Source organism: Podarcis erhardii, assembly GCF_964252035.2.
Source record: "Podarcis erhardii genome assembly, chromosome: 11".
Lineage (NCBI taxonomy): Eukaryota > Metazoa > Chordata > Lepidosauria > Squamata > Lacertidae > Podarcis > Podarcis erhardii.
The window spans coordinates 47,465,447-47,480,276 of record NC_138501.1 but is presented as its reverse complement, the minus strand read 5'-3'; the positions used below and the strand labels follow the sequence as shown (position 1 = coordinate 47,480,276).

The 14,830-nt window shown below is 44.8% G+C and overlaps 1 protein-coding gene across 1 annotated transcript; it reads right to left on the bottom strand.

The window, feature by feature from the left end:
- Positions 1-384: 384 nt before the first annotated feature.
- Positions 385-14,145, bottom strand: ACAA2 (acetyl-CoA acyltransferase 2). Its single transcript, XM_081881601.1, has 10 exons — positions 13,941-14,145; positions 11,869-12,035; positions 9,218-9,346; positions 7,479-7,595; positions 7,130-7,277; positions 5,802-5,977; positions 3,778-3,907; positions 2,649-2,719; positions 1,586-1,740; positions 385-1,031 (listed from the first exon to the last, which is right to left on the bottom strand). The coding sequence occupies exons 1-10, from the start codon at positions 13,954-13,956 to the stop codon at positions 947-949; spliced, it is 1,194 nt and encodes a 397-aa protein (XP_081737727.1). The 5' UTR covers positions 13,957-14,145; the 3' UTR covers positions 385-946.
- Between the last annotated feature and the right edge of the window lie 685 nt (positions 14,146-14,830).

Genomic DNA, 14,830 nt, shown 5'->3' with positions numbered 1-14,830 from the left:
CCCCACTCGACGTTCCCCCACCCAAAATAAAGTAACATTAGGTGCCCCTTCAGCTCATGTCCTGTGGAAGACTGTCATTCGCCACAGGAATAGGGAAATAAAAAGTTCACATTCAGGGGGAAGCCCTTTGTTTCCAGAGTACAGGTCAGAAATGAAGGACGCTTCCCATATGGATGCACTGCTAAGCAGCTTAAAAGGACAAAAGCCTCTGCAATGTGGTGAAAATGCACCACCTTGTGGCTGGAGATGATTCTTGCGAAGCAACACTATTAAAAGGATGCCAGATACTTTGAAAGAAAACCACCAGGTTTGCTGCAAATGCCAAAAACGCCTTATGTTCCAAATTTAAACGACATCCAAGCTTTAAAAGATGACAAACCTAGAATCCTTTGATTATTTTTATTATTGTTTTATCACATAAAGGCACACTGATTTTGTTACACGTTGTTCCCAGCTCTTAATACTGCGCAGCCGGTACACACACTTTATGCAAAATCCATTCAAGAAAAACTTTTTTTGGCAGCAATGTAAAATCCCTTCCCCACCTGCATTTGCAGAAATATTCCAGTGTGGTGATCTAACAGCTTGGAAGACAGCATTGATTGATAAAATAGCAGGCTTTGGTGTAAGGCATAGTTAGGAGATACTTGGCATCTTAACATTTGTTCAATAAAATTCATACTTAGAAGTCACATTTTAACTCAGCAGGACGTACGAGATAAGTAGAGATTACAGCTAGATTCACACAATTGAATTAGAGATTATCTAGTTATAGTCTTTTTTTCCAAAGAAGACTGTGCAATATCCCCCCAGCCTGCCAGATGGTCCATACCAGTCTGTTTCGTGGATTTGCAAACAAGTGGGGCCATCTCCTCCTCCTCTCTAAATTCTTCTAGTGAGCATGTAACAGTTGGTGGAGAGTCCATCCAAGATTCTCGAATTTCCTTTAGGCTGTCTTCTCAATGATAACAGCTATACCTTGGCCTCCTCCAATGCAAGCCGAACCGACTGCATATTTACCTCCACGGCGCCTATAAAAAAACGAGAGAGAACAAACAAGAAAACAAGTTATCAAGGCATCGTGACTCAAGCCTTGCCATCTGTTCTGAAAGACTTTTAATTATTTGAGTTCTACCGTTCCTTTCTTTTGCTCCACAGAATGACATCTAGGGCAAGGACTGCCAAGTACTTTGCACTGCGATGCCTTGATGTTGTTGAGAAGAGTGTTTCCTACAGCATCCTGACATACTTGCTGGAGCGAAGGGAACACATAGCCATGCTGCGTGGACCAAGCTACACTCCTTGTGAATCTGAGCCAGACTGCAATTAGCAAGATGAATTCTGTTTATTTTCATCTCAGCTTCTTTATACCATTTCCAACTATTTATCCATCTAGCCCACTATTGACCCCAACTCTGAGCTCTCCAGGTTCTCACGTGAAGGTCTTCTTCTCCATGATGACTTCCTACGTCATCTTCTTAAAACGCAGATGCCAAACGCGCTCTTCCAAGCATGCATTCCACAACATTTTAAAAAGCAAAACCGAGAAGCGTTCCCAAGAGGTTCCTTGAGGCTATTCACTGACCTTAGTTCGTGAACCAGATGAGCAGTGATCCTTGAACCCGATGCCCCCAGTGGGTGACCCAAAGCAATGGCTCCTCCATTGACGTTTGTTTTCTCTGGGTCCAGATCCAAAACCTTCTCTACTGACAAGTACTGTGGAGCAAAAGCCTCATTGACCTTGAAACATGAGAGAGAGAGAGAGAGAGAGAGAGAGAGAGAAAGTTGAAAACACCTATAGGTTGGACTGCTGTAACAGACTCTACTTGGAGCTATCCTTGAAGACAGTTCAGATGCTTCAAAAGTGATGCAGAAAGCAGCTTTTGCAAGGGGTGGGTGAGCAGAAAACCACTGGCTCATGGGGTCACGAAGAGTTGGACACGACTAAACAACAATATATGGTTTTTAAAAAATAAATCAAAATGAGAACATGACAGGTCAGATGCAAACCCTGCTTTAAACCTTTAACTTCCCAACTTATTTAAGAATGTTTGTAACCTCTTTCTAACTCATAAAACTCAAGGTGGCAGACCTGAAAGAATTAATAACATAAATTGCAAAACATATACTAAAAACACAACCAAGTTCCAAATAAAATATCACCCAAGAACTGAAGGGAGCATAATAATAATAATAATAATAATAATAATAATAATAATAATAATAAATATCATCTAATATTCATGCCAAATGTTGGCTTGAACCAACAATAAAGAGGTGCTGAAATGCAACCAGGGAAATAGCTATACAGATCTCCTGAGTTAGGGAATTTCAGTTCCAGTGTTTGAAGGCTGCTTCCAATAAGAGATGAACAATCTTCAGCAGCCTGTACTTAGACCCTGCCTAACCCATAGGCAGACCAAAGACTGCACTTAATAGTTCACTTTTAAGTGAACGTGACTCGACTATAGCTTGTCTTGGAAAAAGCTGAGCTCAAGTTCCCATCAGTTCCGGCCAACGTGGCCAATGGATCAGAGATGATGGGAGTTGTGTCCAGCAAAATCTGTAAGGCCATAAATTCCCCACCATGTGAAGGCCATATTAAAGTATCATTTCATTCGTTTTGGGTTCTGCCCAGCTTTCCTTACCTCAACTAAGTCCATGTCTTTCAGGGAAAGGCCAGCTTTCTTCAGGGCTTCAGTAATAGCAGGCACTGGACCTTTGTTAAAAACATACACATGCATGAGGGCAAGTAGAGGAACTCATAGTTCAGTGCTTTATACACACATACACCAAGAGTGGGCAACCTGGTGCCCTGCAGATGTGGCTGGACTACAGTTCCCATCATCCCTGACCACTGGCCATGTTGGCTGTGACTGATAGGAGTTGCAGTTCAACAATGTCTGGGGGGAGCAGCAGGTTGCCCAACTCTGATATGTCCCCCCACTCCATTAAAAAAGAAAAAGAAAACAGGAAAAGGCAACTTTATTCTGTGAACTGCCGAGAGCCCTGCAGGTATAGGGCGGTATACAAATTTAACAACAACATCTAATATGCCCACTCACTTTGTTTCAGAAAGGGTACTCTCCATTAGGATTCTTATTCTTATTCTTATTATTTATACCCCGTCCATCTGGCTGGGCTTCCCCAGCCACTCTGGGCGGCTTCCAACAAAATATTAAAATACAGTAATGCATCAAACATTAAAAGCCTCCCTAAACAGGGCTGCCTTCAGATGTCTTCTAAAAGTCTGGTAGTTGTTGTTCTCTTTGACAACTGATGGGAGGGCGTTCCACAGGGAGGGCGCCACTACCAAGAAGGCCCTCTGCCTGGTTCCTTGTAACTTGGCTTCTTGCAGTGAGGGAACCGCCAGAAGGCCCTCAGCGCTGGACCTATTAGACTAGTTACTTAAAGATGTCCCAGATACTTACAACAAATTTAGAAACATGAACATAAATCATATAACGGGCCCTGGGGGTCATCCAGTCCAACCCCCTGCAATGCAGGAATCTCCAACTAAAGCATCCATGGCAGATGGCTGTCCAGCTCTGCTTAAAAACCTGGCTCCAAAGAGTTGTCAGCGAAGGAGCCAGGGGGACCTCACTGGGGAGAGCTTTCCACAGATGGGGAGCCACAACTGAAAAGGCCCTGCCCCTTGTTATCCTGCTCCGAGGCTCCCTTAAAGAAGGGCTTCAGGATTTCACACTGTTGCTGCAAATCAGGATTTGTGTGGACTACCTTGCACACGCTGGGAAAGTCCCCAAGACTGTAACTTACCAATGCCCATGATGTTGGGGTCGCATCCGGACGCATGGTAGGCTACTATTCTAGCCAATGGCGTGAGGCTGTGCTTTTTCAAGGCTTCTTCACTCGCTATGATCACTGCTCCGGCCCCGTCACATACCCCCTAGAAAGAGAAAAACAGACACTAAAACTGCAACTGAGCATTGGCAAGAGTTTGCCCTGGATTAGATTGTTATGCAGACTCAAAAGGGCAGCTTATTGAAATAATTAAAATACTTTATTGTCACGTGTACAACTTGTATACAGTGAGATTACACGAGCACTCCCCCCAGCTCTCTTAAGTCTTAATTCCCCTCGTTTACTGACGCACACCCACCAAACCCGAAAGTCAGTTGCCCTGTTGTTATCTTTTCATTCAGCAGCCTCACAGCCCATGGATAGAAGCTGTTCTTTACCTTGTTGGTGCGACTAATCATGCTTCTATATCTTCTGCCCGAGGGCAGGAGATCAAGAAAGTACCGGCCAGGGTGTGAATCATCCCTGACAATTTTCCTCACTCTGCTGTGGCAACGTTCTTCCACTATTTCATCCAGTGGATTCACGGGACAGCCCATAATATCTTGTGCTGTATTCACCACCCTCTGTAGGCACTTCCTATCAGATGATGTCAGAGCAGTCATCCTGGGCCATAAGAACTGGACTGCCCAATAAGAGGGCCATTCTCGAGTAAAACTGATCAGTGGCAGAGACATATATGACTTAGGTCAAGCTTAGCCTCCACTATTAACACTCAGGTTTTAAGAAGAAGAAGAAGAGTTTGGATTTGATATCCCGCTTTATCACTACCCGAAGGAGTCTCAAAGCGGCTAACATTCTCCTTTCCCTTCCTCCCCCACAACAAACATTCTGTGAGGTGAGTGGGGCTGAGAGACTTCAGAGAAGTGTGACTGGCCCAAGGTCACCCAGCAGCTGCATGTGGAGGAGCGGGGAATCGAACCCGGTCCACCAGATTACGAGTCTACCACTCTTAACCACTACACCACACTGGCTCTCAAGAAGAAGAGGTTGGATGGCTGTCATGGATGCTATGGTTGAGATTCCTGCACAGCAGTGGGTTGGACTCTCAGGGTCCCTTCAAATTCTACCATTCTATGGTTCTAAGTATCTGCGGGTACACATTGCGATAAGCTTGCCACTGTGCCTAAAGATGAATCTGAAATCAATTCCACCAGCTCTGTGTATATTAGACATGGCCACAGTTGAAATTTGAGCAGCGGAACTGAAATTCAGTGTCCACAAAAGCCTAAAGTGGGAGTGTGTGTGAAAGGGGCATTGGAAAGGAAGCATATATTCAGCTACATTCCGCACAGAAACATCCAGTATCTACTGTAGGATTGTGGGGCAGCCTGGTCACCTATCAGGGATGTCAGGAGGAATGGGACGTCCAGTATTGGCCCAGATGATCTTTCTGAGGTCCCTCCCAACTTGATTCTGCGAGCTCCATTGCTGCACAAAGTCCTAGCACCCGCTCAGCTCCCTGTCAAACCTGACCTTTCACATAATGTTTTACAAAATTAGGGCTGCCATATGTGCAGAATTTCCAGGGATTGTCTCTCAAAAATGGCATCCAGGCAGAATTTTCGAAAAGCACTTGAAATGTCTGGGAAAACCTGTGTTTGTAAGCAGGCAAGCAAGCAAACAACCTCAACAACTTTTGTGCCCAGATGTTCACTTTTTGAAATATGGCAACCCTAAAATTCTTGCAGCAGACCCAGCAAATCTCAATTTCTGTAATGTTACTGCTTTTGCAAAAATGGCATCGCTTGCAAGGCTTTATTAACTGCACCACAGGGCTGGCTTGTTCTGGGCAAGGATAGCTGACTAATAATTATTAATTATTAATTATTATTATCTATACCCCACCCTCTATTCCATATGGTATGATTTTTTTTTTTTTTAAAAAAAAGAACCCTGAGTAATCTGACTTCAGCTCCAGGGAAAGGAGCCACAACTGAGCAAATCGTTCTTAGATCAGGATTTTAAGCTCCCTGGCTTACCGAGGCATTTGCAGCTGTGACGGTCCCATCTTTCTTGAAAACTGTAGGGAGCTTTGCCAACTGTTCCAGAGTCGCCTCTGGTCGAGGGTGCTCATCTCGCTCCATGCTCTGCTTGCCTTTCTTGGTTTTCACTTCAACAGGTGCCATTTCAGCTTTGAAGTGTCCGGCTTCTTGGGCTATAAAAACAAGAAGGCCGATGTCACTACGTCACAGAGGGAGAACCCAAAGAGATCAGTCAGTGATTAACAGAAACCCTCCGCAGGGGCCGTGCTTGGGGTAGATGACAAAGACAACACCCAGTGCTTCTCTTCTAGAAAAAAGCGTGCTGGGACTCACCATGAGCTTGTTACAGTACGTGCCACAATTTTAACCAGTGCTTCTAAGAAAAAGGTGCTGGTACTGCATACCTTGGAGCACCACCAGAATAAAGCATTGATAGTAATAATTTTATTATTTCTATGTCGCCCATCTGACTGGGTTGCCCCAGCCACTCTGGGTGGCTCCTAACAAAATACTAAAAACACAATAAAATGTCAAACATTAAAAACTTCCCTAAACAGGGCTGCCTTCAGATGTCTTCTAAAAGTCAGATAGTTGTTTATTTCCTTGACATATGAACGGAGGACGTTCCACAGGGTGGGTGCCACTGCCAAGAAGGCCCTCTGCCTGATTCCCTGTAACCTCACTTCTTGCAGGGAGGTAACCTTCAGAAGGCCCTTGGAGCTGGACCTCAGTGTCTGGGCAGAACGATTGGGGTAGAGACACTAATTTTTGTGTGTGTCAAGCCTGAAAGAACTGGCCAGTGAAATTGGTTAACATTTGCTCATCTTAAAATACAGTGGTGCCTCAGGTTAAGTACTTAATTTGTTCGGGAGGTCCGTACTTAACCTGAAACTGTTCTTAACCTGAAGCACCACTTTAGCTAATGGGGCCTCCCGCTGCCACTGCGCCGCCGGAGCACGACTTCTGTTCTCAACCTGAAGCAAAGTTCTTAACCTGAAGCACTATTTCTGGGTTAGCGGAGTCTGTAACCTGAAGTGTATGTAACCTGAAGCGTATGTAACCCGAGGTACCACTGTAGTCAACGTTTTTAGTCAAAACAGCCTTTTAATGCTGTTTGGGGGAAGCTGAGAGGAAAGGCAAAGATTCCCTTTCTCTTTTTCCTTGCATTTTGTTTTCTTCATGAAAGAGCGTTCCACCACGCAAGTCCGCAGCTTGGAGTGGTGCAGCCCAGAGATAGGTCTACCACCTGCCACTTATGCGAACTAGGCTTCCCTTTGAAATGGATGATGCTATTGTACGTTTTGAACCCTTGTAAATCCACTGACCAGCTTTCCACCTCTGCTGTGTCTTTACTGCATAGCGGTCACAGTCTTCCCTTGTGATGTTGTATTTCGCAGCAAGGTTTTCAGCTGTGACCCCCATAGGGGTTTTAATATGCAGATCTGTCAGCCCTGCCCACAGCGTGTCTTCCAGCTGCAAGGGGAATAAAACAGACAACACAACAAGATTAGTAACACCATTACAAGATTTGGGGGTAATGAATTCAGTGCTTGTAGGAAAAAGCCAAACAACACAACACAAACAATGGCCAGCTTCAGGAATGACTACCTGGCAACAACTACCAGATATACACAAAGCTGCTGAGAGCAATGGCAAAGCGTCCAACGCCTGTACCTTGAGATCGGCTCCTAATTTTGTTCCAAAGCGGATATTTCGGACAGCATATGGACTTTGGCTCATACTTTCTGTTCCACCACACAGCACTACCTCCGATTCCTTAAGGCAAATTTCCTGTTTTGAGTGGGAAGAGAGAGAAAAAGATCATTAGGGATTTTTTTATTTCACCATTTCAGGTTAGTAGTGTATGTCGGATAAGTGCATCAGAAAACACCTCAGCTCATTATAGATGAATCTAGACCAAGGAAGGACTTGGCAATACAGTAGTACCTCGGATTAAGTACTTAATTCGTTCCGGAGGTCCGTTCTTAACCTCAAACTGTTCTTAACCTGAAGCACCACTTTAGCTAATGGGGACTCCTGCTGCTGCCGCGCCGCTGGAGCACGATTTCGGTTCTCATCCTGAAGCAAAGTTCTTAACCTGAGGTACTATTTCTGGGTTAGTGGAGTCTGTAACCTGAAGCGTATGTAATCCAAAGCGTATGTAACCCGAGGTACCACTGTACCAATTTACTTATGGAGGGACAGCAGGCCAGTGGATGAAGGGAAAAAATGCTACCCCTCCACACCACCTTTCTGCAACCCTGTGGGTGCTGCACGAGGCTCCAAAAATTGTGTACCTGCACTAGGAGCTGTGTGCAGAGGAAGAGTGGCTATCTATCATCCCCAAGATCAGAGGCAGAATACGACCGATTACCAGTTTCTGGGGGAACAACAGTGGGACAGAGCCACTGCTTTCTTGTCTTGCTTGCAAGTTTTCCATCAGCAGCAATGGGACTGTGCTGGACTACTTAGTCCTTTGGTATGATCTAGCAAGGCTCTTATGTTTCCTAATCATTTTGCTACTACTTTGGAAGAGTTTTTGCTTTAATGGCTTCTCCAAGAACTTTGCACTGGCTTTCTTTTCCTTTCAGGCACAATTAAGAGTTGATAGGGCCTTCAATAGCTTGGAGACCACCTCCTTCCATAGGGCAAGCCCTTTTAAAGTCATCACCTATGCCATAGGTGGTGGGAATCTCTAACCCATAGGCTCAGTGGAGGTCCCAGGGCCTCTCTATCAAGCCTGCCCAACCCTAGGTGGCCCCTTTGTGTTGAGTTTAGAAATTGAGAGCACAAAGAGGCAATTAATTGATGGCGCTTGCTTCCTACAAAACTCCATGTCATTGCAGACTCACCACAGTCCAGGTCTGAGCACATTTTCTAAGAGATATAGTTTGTGCCTGTTGGGCTGGCCAAGCTTAAATTGAGGAAATGGATCTGAAGAATTATTTTGCTCTGTTGTTTTGTTTTCTCTTTCATCACCAGTTGTGTGAACTGCTTTATAAAGAAGTACAGTGGTACTTCCAGTTGCGGATGGGATCTGTTCCGGAGCTCCAGTCAGATCCTAAGATTTCCACAACTGGAGGGATCGCTACTGCCGTAGAGCGCTTCTGAGCATGTGGCGAAACCCAGAAAAATACTTGTGGGTTTGCTGCGTTCGCATCCTGAAGGATATGCAACCAGAGGTGTGCGTATCCAGAGGTACCACTGTAGACTAAGCCATTCACAGTAATGCCCTTGTCTCCACTTTGCAACTCCCTGGTTATTATCATGCAATTAAAAAGAAAGATGGGAGTATCCAACACATTTATTATTTTCCCATTTCTCAGGTCTCTGCCTGACTTGCACTGGACAGCTGGGCTGATGAAGGACAGGAGGAATTTAGCAATAGGGTACCGCGAGAGCATATCTAGTACCTGGCATCCGTTGACGATGGACTGGAAGCCTGATCCACACAATCTGTTGACTGTTAGGGCAGGAACTGGGACCGGAACTCCAACACGCAAACCCACGTGCCGGGCAAGGTAAGCAGCATCCGCAGAGCTCTGCAAGGAAGGGCAGATGTACCACTTGGTTAATGCTGCTCAAAGCAAGAAACGCAGGTAACGCAATGCTTGGAAGTGAGAAAACATACAGAGGATCGGCTTGTGCAGATGCCATGTTACAGACTTGCTTGGAACCAAGCTCTGCTGAACACAGTGAAACTAACTCAGATTAAACGTGCGTAGGATCGAGCTGCATGTAACTTTAAGGGAAGTCTAGGGCAGGCATGGGCAAACTTGGCCCTCCAGATGTTTTGGGACTACAATTCCCATCATCCCTGACCACTGGTCCTGTTAGCTAGGGATCATGGGAGTTGTAGTTCCACAACATCGGGGGGGGGGGGCTGAGTTTGCCTATGCCTGGTCTAGGGTGACAGCACACTCAAATTCTGTTGCAAGGGGTAGAGATGGGTCAGATAATGTTCCACTGGCTAATTTGGAACTCCCCTCCCTCTTTGGAAACATTTCCCCCCCGAAGGTGTGCATGGTAATGTTGTTGGCCTTCCATTGCCTCGTCAAGCCCTGTGTTATCCCAGGCTTTTGGATGAGTTGCTCAGCCCACTCTGGAGTTTTATGTTGCCCTATTGCTCATGTGGTGTAGTGGTTAAGAGCAGTACAGTGGTGCCCCGCAAGACGAACGCCTCGCAAGACGGAAAACCCGCTAGACGAAAGGGTTTTCCGTTTTGGAGGCGCTTCGCAAAACGAATTTCCCTATGGGCTTGCTTCGCAAGACGAAAATGTCTTGCGAGTTCCTGCGGGTTTTTTCCCCCTTTCCCTAAGCCGCTAAGCCGCTAATCAGCTGATCCGCTGATAAGCCGCTTAACAGCTGATCGCTAAAAGCCGCTAAACCGCTAATAGCGCTAATCCGTCAATGGGCTTGCTTCGCAAGACGAAAAAACCGCTATACAAAGAGACTCACGGAACGGATTAATTTCGTCTTGCGAGGCACCACTGTAGATTCATAATCTGGGGAACCGGGTTCGAGTCTCTGCTCCTCCACATGCAGCTGCTGGGTGACCTTGGGCCAGTCACACTTCTCTGAAGTCTCTCAGCCTCACTCACCTCACAGAGTGTTTGTTGTGGGGGAGGAAGGGAAAGGAGAATGTTAGCCGCTTTGAGACTCCTGAAGGGGAGTGATAAAGCGGGATATCAAATCCAAACTCTTCTTCTTCTTTGGTGAAAAGCAGCCTAACCATCTTAATAAATAATCACAGTGGAATACCTCATGCCTGCTGGGATGCTGGGCATGATTTGGGAGAAATGGTCTTGCAGGGAAAATTTGAACACCTGGGAGGCTGAGTTCAGCCTGAAGGATGGCAATTTCCCACCCCTGGTTTAGGTGACCATCATGAAAGCCAGTTATATGCAGTGATGTGAGGTGGGAAATTTTGTGTCCCACAGGTTCAAAAGCAACACTGAATGGGTGACAACTGCAAATACAGTATTAAGCAAGCCTGCCACTTTCAAAGTTGTAATTAATGTTTTTCAGGTGTTTATCCCTGGCAAGTTATGTGAGTCAGCATATCTCATGCAGTTCTTTGGACTAACAAAATTTATTGGTGTGTCAACAGTTTCCAGTACCTTTGTTTAAATTTAAGGATCGGGGGGGGGGGTGGAAACAATGTAAGTGAAGAACATGTGTTTGTATTTTAAATTTCCAGTTATATTTCCATAAAATACAGCATTTAAGCTGCATTAAGCACACTTTAATTTCACCCCTGAAATAATTTTGGTCCAATACTCGAGTTGTACCAAGACAAAAAAATAAATAACATGGGACACGTTTTTGCAGCTTTCTTTCTTAAATACAAATAAAATAAACATCATTTTTTCCCATTGGATGCAAAGTAAAAATCTCCCCAATATAAAATACCCAATGCTAATTATCCTAGGATACTAAGGACCAAAGCCTTTCTCTGCATAGGAAATCCAGAAAACACCCACACCATAGGCAAGAGTTTAGAATATAGGGGAAGGCAGGTCAAGGATTTGGTTAGTATTAGTTATATAAAGAACTTCCATTTTCACTGTGTTTATAAGACACATGAACTTGGGTTAAGTTACTCTAAATGTCTTTGTTCATTAAGGACTGTACTTGTCATACGCACACAGAAAAAAAATGAAAAAGTTGTAAAGAAAGCAAAACGCATTCTGTAGGGTGCAAGAAAATATTTACACAATTGTATGCATCTCATTCCTACCCCCCAACAATGCCAGCAGGGGCAAATTCAATGACATAAAATACTCCAAGGGAAACTGTTTTACAAGTGACTTGTAGTAATAATAATAATAATAATAATAATGATAATAATAATTATTTATTTATACCCCGCCCATCTGGCTGGGTCCACCCAGCCACTCTGGGCGGCTTCCAACAAAACACTAAAATACTAGAGCTGCAGTTGTTCCAGTTTATTTCTAGCTCCTCTGGAATGGGGCAACAGAGCAAACATAGAAAGAGAAAGAACATTAGCATGAGTGCAACAAGCGGATTTGCCAGCTGGCATCTTCTGTGTCCTACCAACCTGCATGACATTGCCCACAACCACACTGTCAATGATTTCGGGAGACACTTTGCCAGCAGCCAGGGCTGAGCGTGCTGCAATCTCCGTTAAGTCTGTGGCAGTGAAGTCCTTGAGCAAGCCTCCATAAGCCCCAAATGGAGTCCTCTTGGCAGAAACAATGAACACACCTGGAAGGGGAAAAGTTGGAAAACACAATGATGAGGTACAGGAAGCTGTCTTATGAAAACTATTGGCTCAGTGAGCACAGTATTGTCTGCAATACTGAAGTGGGGCTCCAGTGTTTTAGTCAGGGAGTCTTTCCCAACCCAACATCATGGGGGCACCAAGCACTGAACCTGGGGCCTTTCACAAAGCCATGTGCTCTACTATCAAGCCTTTCAAGATGAACATCTGTTGACAGAAGCCCATGGAGATAAATGAAGGCTTAAGATCCTACTCACCCCCTTCAGTGAATACAGCTGTTCTTCTACCAACAACTAAGTATTAAGTAATACGGAAGTGATACGAAAACAAGCCTGCTTTCATAGTTAATATTTGCTTACATTAGGTCCAAAGTCTTTGCTTTTTGAGGAGCTGTGTGGAAAAGTGCGCAGTCATCACCAGAGACATCACTAAGGCATCAATTCCCTGTAATACTCATTATTGACAATAATAATAATAATAATAATAATAATAATAATTTATTATTTGTAAGGTCTTTACTCCCCAGAGTCTGAAGAAGTACCCTGCTGGATCAGACCAAAGGCCTATTTAATCCTGCATCGGTTTCTCAGAATGCCAAAAAGATGCCACAATCAAGCCATCAGCCCTCTCCCAGCATGTTGTCTCTGATCCTGGAAGTAGCATATAGCCCCTTATACTCCCTGAAAGGAGCAATTTCAGACTCAAAGGCTGCAAACTGTGCCTTTTCATGGTTACAGAAAAACACCTGGGGCATTGCACAAGTTTAGAAATGCAAGCCAGTGCAGCAATGTTGTTCATTATGTGGAAACTAGTATATACTCATGACAGCATTTGTCTCCCTATTTGCATACAAAGTCTCTGCAGCTTCCAAAGCATGTTTTACCAGACATTTTGCAATCTAGTTAACTCCTTATCCACTGAAGTGTCCACATATGCTTAGGGATAGCCAAAGCCTTACAGATAGTGATTCCTATGTCCTATTTCATGATCTCCAGAAGGGACTACCTAGTTCAACATGCCTGGCTACACCAAACCAGAGCAAGCCCCCTACAGTGCCTAACTTACAAGGGTCTTGCAAAGATTACTGAGATAATATGCAAGAACGGTTTTGCACATTTGAAATAAACTATATAAAACAATTATTATTATTATCAGACTCTCCTATTCATGGAAGCTTTGAAATGCTTAAATGATTGCAGTCTAATTTTTAGATGTGTGTTTTTTTTAAAGCCAACTTTTTCATACAAAGTCTCTGCAGCTTGGTGGCTTTTTGCTACAGTAAACATTTCAGTGTAGAATATTATAGATTTTTTTTAAAATTTGGAGAATGTGGATAGATATATTTCAAAATGATTGAGAACCTGTTATACAAATCAATCAATGCTAGGAGCGGTTTCTTTTTGTTTTCCAATGCATTTCTTATCAATAAAAAGTTCTCCTCTCAGCCTCCGTTTCCCCATCTGCAAAATGGGAACGATCCCAGTTCAACTCCCGGGGCAGCTGCATGGGCAAACACAATAAAACCTGATTGAAAAGCTCTGCCTTTGAAGAAGAAAGAAATAATAAAAAGCAAAGGTATGCACGCCGGCAATAAAATAATAAAAATAAAAAAGAACCATTCCAAGCCTCGTTTCTCCTATCCTGTGCTGCTTCATGTTCTTCGCTCCAAAGCCGTGTTTATTCAAGCTGCCGAGATGAGAGTGAGCACAACGCAACATAAAAACAAAGTCAACATAAAAATAAAAATCTTGCATTTGTAGTTTCTAGGGCGTGTGCTGCTCCCAGATCTGGCAGCGCGAGTGCAGCGCCAGGCTTGCAAAATGCAGCCCTGAAAGGAAGGGGAAGAGATTCGGAAAGAGAAGTTTTAAGCCCGGGGAACAACTACTTGCCTCTGAGCAAAGCCATGGCCGCCGCCTCCTCTTCCGTCTCCTGGGCTGAAGGTCTCCCTTTGCACGCCCTGATGCAATCCCGAGGCCCAGCCTGCAGAGGGGGCGGGCGGAGGGGGCCGGGACCAGACCTTGCGGTGCTTATTTTCTTCCCCTCCTCCTCCTCCTCCTCTTGCCCTTTCCCCTACTTCTTCCCCGTCGCCCAGCCTCCAGGTCTGCACAGTCACATTCTCTGCCCGGGAACAGGTGAGACGCGTGTGCAGGTAACGCGTGTGCATCCTCGAGGGGTGGGATAATTGGGGGGGGGTAGCAACCCCACATTTGGGTTGCTCCTTTGAATCCTGCTCCTTTGAATTGCACCAATTCAATTGCAATAATAGCAATTGAATTGAATTGAATAATACCAATTGCAAATAATAGCGGTTTCCTTTTTAATAATGCTTTTATTTAGTTTTCGGAATGGGGTGGGGGGGGGAGAAGGAACTCGTCTCTGGGGAGGGGCAGGGAACTGGGTGCAGGCTCGGTAACGCCAAGGTGCTCTCTCCGCATGGTCGTAACGATTACTACAAAAACGAGGAACCCTCGTGTGGAATCTGCGCCCGCGGATGTCAAACTAGGCGGGGCAAGGAGAGCAACGGGAGGAGCGGTTTGGGGCGCGGCAGATTCGCGCCGGCCGTTTCCGGGGCAACGCGGCCTGCTTCAAGCCAAAGCGCCTGCCTCGGGAGTGTGGGTGGGCTTGTTATGATTATTTATTAAATTTGTGTGCCGCCCACCATCCATATATTTAAGGGCGGTTCACAGCATAAAAAATACAAGATAATAACACATTGAATGAATTAATTTATTTATTATTTCGGTCACAGACCAGTTCCAGCCCACATACAAAATCATGG